Below are 6,912 nucleotides of genomic sequence, written 5' to 3'. Positions count from 1 at the left end.
CCCCTTTCCCCTTTCCCCTTTCCCCTTTCCCCTTTTTAAATAGCAGCTGATTACAGTTTCTGCAATATCTGGTTTTGTGATTTGTTACAAAATTGTTACAAATTTGTAATTTGTTAGACAAGTACAGGATTTTGTCTGAACTAGGTTTTCCATGCAGTGGCTGTGTCCAACAGATCTAACTGATGAGCTGACAGCTTCTTCCTCATTATTTGCTCTGTTCTGATTCCAATGTGGGTGTCTCTTTCAAATGAGAATTTTATCCACATTAAAACATTTTTGCATCATACTAAAAGTCACATATACTAGATCCACAAATAAATATTTAAAAGATTCTCTGTGGATTTGATTCAACCTTATTTGCCCAAAGAAAGAAAATAAGGAAAACCTCAAATCCAAATTTCTGTATTTTTAAGAGGGACAGAGTTCATAGGTGATGTCAGTTTTCTTTTTCGGAGGTACTGATGGGACAGAAAATCTGTGCTCCTGTTTATTTTATGCTTTAAGTGTTGGTTTTGGTAGTGGGATGTAAAACTTGGTTATTGGAGTGAGACATCTTCTTCATTGCTCAATATTCTCCTTTTTCAGTCATTTGAAATGGACACTGGCAAGTCATATATTAGTATTTTTCTGTCAAACCATAACTTTACTGAAAATTCTTATAAAACCTGCTGTTTGCCTGAGGGAAGTTCCTCTGTCTTTTGAGAATCAAAGAACAGTGCTGAATGTGTGATTTGATCTCTGATACGACAGGAAGATCAACTTTGGTATTCAGCTGATTTTCTATGTGTTCAATCTTCCTGCTTGCTATTCTAAATAACTTTCTATTTTCCTGTTGCTTCTTTTAATCCTCCACCTCATTACCAAAGTCCTTAAATTATTAAAGAGCATTATGCTTAAACCATTGTTTATAGCTCACTTTTTCACATAGGCTTGTTTTGCCATTTGCCTTATTTAGATTTTGACAGATACCCATTGCTGTTTCTGCACTGTTGCTTTTGATAAGAGTTTTATCAGCTTTGCTTTCTGCTATGAGAATGCTGTCAAAACTGTATGATAATTATATATCAATTCCAATTTAATCCAGTAAATATGTAAATTTTTTTGAATATTTGTTATTAACTGTGTTTGGCTGCATAATGTCCCCTACATCTCTGCATCTGAGTGGATCTTTCTCTTCCTTTTAAGAAGTCTGTGATTTTAGTAACTTCATAACCTCTCTTAAAAATAAAATATTTTAAAAGAACCACAACTGTTCTTTAATGTTATCTTAAATCAGAAAGAGAGTAGCTTGACTAAAAATTTCCCTGCCTTGCCTGTATAGTTCACATCCAAAATCTCAAGTGGAGTTTGGTATTTTTTGGTTACAGATTTCTGAAAAAAAATTGTAGCAAAAGCAAATGATCTCATGAGATTTCCATGCTTGGGCCAAATCATTACAGTTCACTCCAGCTCTGGGTAGTTCATGCCATCTCAGACAAGGTTCTGACTGGGCTGTCTGGCTTAATGCACCTGAACTCTCACTCATAGTTGTTTCTTTCCATGATGGAAAAATTTTCAGTGGTTCAAATCTTAATTTAAATTCAAAGAATGAAGATGTTAGGATGGAAAAACTTCTTGGGCTTTCATAAACAGGCAAAGCATTGGAACACTAATTTCTTGTCATTTTAAAAATGCTTCTTGATTCTGTCCTAATTTGAAATGGTGTATTAAGATATTTTCACTCACACTTCAGAGCACACTCATACTTGCATTATCTACCAAAATTAGGATATAAGATGCCCCCAAATGAGCTGACCTTATGAAGAGTTGTTACTTTCCCATACAAAACCTTTCTTACATATATCCTTACGCCATGACAGCTACCACAGGAACTCTTGAAACCACAGAGAATTTCTAACTGGGCAAGATGATAACACAAAGAACTTTGTGTTATCAAATACTCTTTGAAAATGCTTTTAGTTTTCTATTCCAGCCTACTTCTTTTACTTAATCATGGCTTTTCTGCTTTTCAAACTGACATTCATGCCAAACCTTTTGATTTCAGAAATTTGCTCTCAAATGAGAGTAAGACTTTTGAAAGGATGTGTTTAAAAACATCTTCATTGCAGGTGGCTGACAGTGGACAAAGACAGAAAATATCTGAAACAAAAACATTTAGTTGGAATTATTTAACTTTTTTTCCCAACACTTTTTGTTGCATAGAAAATGAGAGAAGTGTACTTCACTCAATTACTGAGTGTATTAAACATATGCTTAATGGCTTTTGCTCTGCAGAAACACAGTCATAATGGTTGGACCATTCTGTTGATAACTGCTTATAATATAGGGTAAATAGCAATGGGCTACCTGATTAGAGACTGAATAAACAGCGAGTCAAACCAATTATTTACCACTTAGTGTCAGTGAAGGCTTGGTGAGAGATAAGCACGCAGCCTTTGTTTTTGAGTTGCAACTTACATTTAAGACTTTATGAATTTTGTGTATAGATACTAACACCAATTCTTTATATGTTGCCACTTAGTTATTTGCTAGCACTTTGATTGGTAAAAGCTAATTTAAAGAAAGCTGCTGGGCTTTCCTAGCCAAAGACATTAGAATTCTTGTGCTGTGACTGGTTTAATGAACTGTATTTCTCTTTCTCTTGTCTGTTTTGCTGCAGAGCCTTTTAGTGCTTCTGTCTGGGTAATGATGTTCGTGATGCTTCTCATTGTGTCTGCCATGGCTGTCTTTATATTTGAGTACTTCAGTCCTGTAGGATATAACAGGAACTTAGCACAAGGGAGAGGTAAGCTTTACATTTTACACAACCCTAAAGCTATAAAAAATTGTGTGTTTCCCATCCCTTGCCCTCCATCTTTTAAAATAAACATAATACAGGAATAAAACTGTAAAAGCAGCTATAAACATGTTTACTTTTCCTTTAAAATATGATTTCTTAAGGCTCTATGTGCTCATGTTTGTATTCTAATTCATTGGAATAAAGACATATAGGATAAGTGATATCAGAGAGAGTCTTATTCAGGCAGTGCTTGGTTGGTATACTGTATCACTTGGAGAATGTCTGCTCAATGGAGCATTGGAGTAAGTTCTACAGACTCTTGACTTGTGAATTCCCAGTTAGTTCAGAGAAAATGATCTAAATTGGTGGTTTAGGTGATAATCTAAAAAAAAAAAAAAAAAAAAAAAAAAAAAACTCTAAACCTAATCTGGAAAAATAGCAGCCACATTGTGTATAGTTTTATATAGTCCCTATAAAAAGACTGATGAATGCAACCTTGAAATGAGACCAGTGGCAGAAGGACATCACTTCCTTCTGTGCAGTATCCACGGTTATAGAAACTGCATTTTCAAAATATACCAGGATAACAAGTTTAACACAGAGCTTGCCTTTCCCAGTGAAAGAAGCAGTTGTATGTTGTTAGCACCTTGACCTGAGAATGAGGATTTACATGCTGTGGTGCCCTCATCTTCCCCTTTCTTTACTTACAGTTGAGAGGGCAGCCTGTTCTTAATTTCTAAATCATACTTGCCTCATTTTGCAACAAGAGTTCTTCCAGCTTGGTGAACACAATTCTGGAAACTATTACAAGCTAATGGTTTCTTCTGGATTATAATTAGCATGTTCCCTGGAAAAGGGGATTAGTGTAACAGTCTGATGATGTTATCATTTCAATAAGAAGGTAAATGTGTAACCCCTGTCCAAAACAAATACTGTGTTTAGGAAGGGGAAATTGGAGGTAAATATAGACACTGCGGATCTAGAGCCTTAGGCTGTTCTTTTCTGTACTGCTTCATGTGCCAGAATTATTTAGTGTACTTGTGGCTACAAAGGGATATTATGGCACTAGACCATCCTAACATGGAAGCTCCATGGTAATACAATCTCCAGTAGTGTAAGCAGAACTTCAGACCCCTTTCCTGGCATACACTTTCCTTGTCATCATGACTAAAAAAATACATGTTATCCCTCTATCAACTCCATCTTAAATGGCTCTAGAATATAGTTTCATAAACCAAAAGTCTTGTGTTTATTTTACTCTATCTTCTTAGCACTGCTGCAGAGTAGAAAGAGGATAATCTAAAATGATGTGCTTGATTGCATTCTGGAAAAAATTGCACTGTATTAGAGAGCATTTCTATTGAAATGAGTACATGCATTCTGTATACCCACTTTAGGTTTTAGTCTTTAAATAATAATTAAATTATTATAACGAATGATGATTAAATTAATAACTGAATCTGAGTAAAATGCATCCTCTTGGATAGGAGGACAGGGAAGGGAAGGAGGTCATATTGCAGATGTTTGTGTCAGAGCTTATTGTCTGAATTGCCATTTAATTGAAAGATACTTATAAAAAATATCAAAAGAGTCACAGTCAGGGGAGACCTGTTTCTCCCCTTTGAGATTAAAGGGGTCTAGATGAGAAGCAGTATGTGATGACTGCACTGTCCTTAGCCTGAGCTGGGTAAGAACAAACTTCCCTTTGTTCTCATAAGGCCTTTCAAGTGGATAATGGCTTTGCTAAACCACTTCTGCCACTATGTAGGCATTGTCTGATCACTTCTTCCTGCTTTGGAATGAATTAAAAGCTGATTGAAAACAGGAATAACAAAAGTTGCAGAATGGATTAGCTAGGACAGGTTTTTACCTGTAATGCCAAGACATTTGAAGCCATGGCTCTGAACATGTGAGGTAACCAGAGTCTGATTTGCTCTCTGTTATGTGTCTGTACAGATAGCCTCTGTGTATTGACTTACTGACTTACACCCCGAGTGCAAAGCTGCTTAAAAGTAGCTGATGTATTCACACATTGTAATCTTAAATATGTTTACATAAAGTTCAAAAAGCATAATGTTGGAGGGCTGGAGATGATAAAAAATAATTTGGGTGAGAAAAGTACTAGAATTGAATCATTAAGATCTAATCCCAGTTTTTCATTTTACACATCTGCTGGCACAGAAGACTGAAAGGGGCAATACTGTGGCACATGTCTTAATGCAAGAGACACCTGTTTGCTTCTCCTCCATACCTATGCTTTCCATTGTAATTTTAAGATTTTTGGACGAAATGCCCCATAGAAATACATTGAATTATTTTGTACTAATGTGGAAATTAACAGCATTGCAGTAGGAAGGACCTATGGTAAATCTTGTGATTCCATTGGGAGTACAGCAAGTGTGTATTGGAATAGTTGTTAACTGTGTTTTTGTGAGTAATTTGTTGTTACTATGCAGTATATCTTGCCAAGGTTTAATTTATCTGCAACTAACAGAACAGCTCTTTGCAATTACAGACCCCCATGGCCCATCCTTTACCATTGGGAAGGCAGTGTGGTTACTCTGGGGCTTGGTGTTCAACAACTCTGTGCCTGTGCAGAACCCCAAAGGGACGACCAGTAAAATCATGGTGTCGGTTTGGGCTTTCTTTGCTGTCATTTTCCTGGCTAGTTATACTGCCAACTTAGCTGCATTTATGATTCAAGAGGAATTTGTTGACCAAGTGACTGGACTGAGTGATAAAAAGGTAAGTGTTCAGCTCAAAAGAGGTCAGTGTCCATTCTTCATAATGCTTCTACAAATTTGTACTTTGTGATAAAAAATCTCTCAACAAGACAATAAACTAAAAATGTGATGGATTCATTCTGCATGCAACCCTTTACCAACAAATCTGAGACCCAAAACATAAAAATATCAGACTGTTTTCAAAGTCTTTGAGTTGCCTTTTCAAAAGTAATGGCATTAGTTGAACAGTACCTTTATTTTGTGATGGCAGACAAATCTGCTTGATTAAAAAGAATGCCTCACCAATATACAAAAGCTTGAGAAATGAAAAGGTCAGACTGAATGCAGGGAAGACATATTTTAAATTACTCAAACATCTCTGTATGGAATATTAGTAATATATTAATTGACAAAATATGAATAAAACCAGCAACTATCCAGTAATTATCAGAAGCCAGTCGAAGCTCCTGAGAAAATATATTTTTGCTTTCTAATTTGGTGTGCACAGAAGTTATGGAAAGAGTTCAGTTTTCAAATGCTGGTAGCACAGATAATCAAAGACAAATAGTAAAAGTGACACATACTGATTGTGAGTGTTTGAATGTTTTCTTTGTATAAAATAACAAGAGCAAATAGGGAAAAAAACAGGTAATAAAATTTTGAGTTTTCTGTTATCACATTGGAGTGAAGTGTAAATTACATAGGATAAGACACAGAATTTTGATGTTTGTGGAAGATGCTTTCCTAATTCAAGAACTTCTGTGAGAATTGAGCAGAAGACTCTGTTATTTCGCTTAAACCCTACTTGAGTTTCACAGGAACTGGCAAATGATAAATATGCTTATTTTTCATATAGTTCTAGCTTGACTGAGCTTTCTTCTGCTGCAAGTGTGCTTCCCAGAGCTTTGTACTTGTGATTTTCAATCAATAGCCTTATAAATCAGAAACTTAGTAATTACTTCTTTTTTATTTCATTTGTGTGACCTTTTGTCATAGTGGTATTCCAAAGAAAGATTTAAGTCCATTTGCAAATTATTGTTGTGATGAATATGCATAAAATACATTGAAGGGTATTCTGTTTTCAAGATTGTGCCTAGTTTTAAAATTAAACTAAATATTTACATTAAGAAGTAATATTTCAGTTCAGTATAGCATGGGGGAGAACTTCACAAGGGATTTTTTTTTTCAAAGGACAGAAAAAATAAAGGAAATTGTTATTCAAAAGAAGACAGCAGCTCAGATAGCCTTGTGTCTGTTTTTCCTTTTAACTGCTTTTTATGACCCGCCTTTGATTAATCACCTAAAGTATCAAAACAGGGATTGCTGGAAGAAAGGCAGATAAAAAGAAACAAAAAAAAAATGATAGTGGTTTTGTTTTCGTTAAGTTGTGTTGTTGCAAAACCTTTGAAA

The 6,912-nt window shown here is 35.3% G+C and overlaps 1 protein-coding gene across 1 annotated transcript in view; it reads left to right on the top strand.

Annotated features, from left to right (window-relative positions):
- Positions 1-6,912, top strand: part of GRIN2A (glutamate receptor, ionotropic, N-methyl D-aspartate 2A) — a 170,882-nt gene that overhangs the window by 126,134 nt on the left and 37,836 nt on the right. The window contains exons 7-8 of the mRNA XM_008943054.1: positions 2,660-2,785; positions 5,295-5,524. Coding sequence (XP_008941302.1) covers positions 2,660-2,785; positions 5,295-5,524 — 356 coding nt within the window. The remainder of the gene's footprint in view (positions 1-2,659; positions 2,786-5,294; positions 5,525-6,912) is intronic.

Source organism: Merops nubicus, unplaced genomic scaffold (assembly GCF_000691845.1).
Source record: "Merops nubicus isolate BGI_N331 unplaced genomic scaffold, ASM69184v1 scaffold14746, whole genome shotgun sequence".
Classification (NCBI taxonomy): domain Eukaryota; kingdom Metazoa; phylum Chordata; class Aves; order Coraciiformes; family Meropidae; genus Merops; species Merops nubicus.
This window is presented reverse-complemented; position numbering and strand designations above follow the sequence as displayed.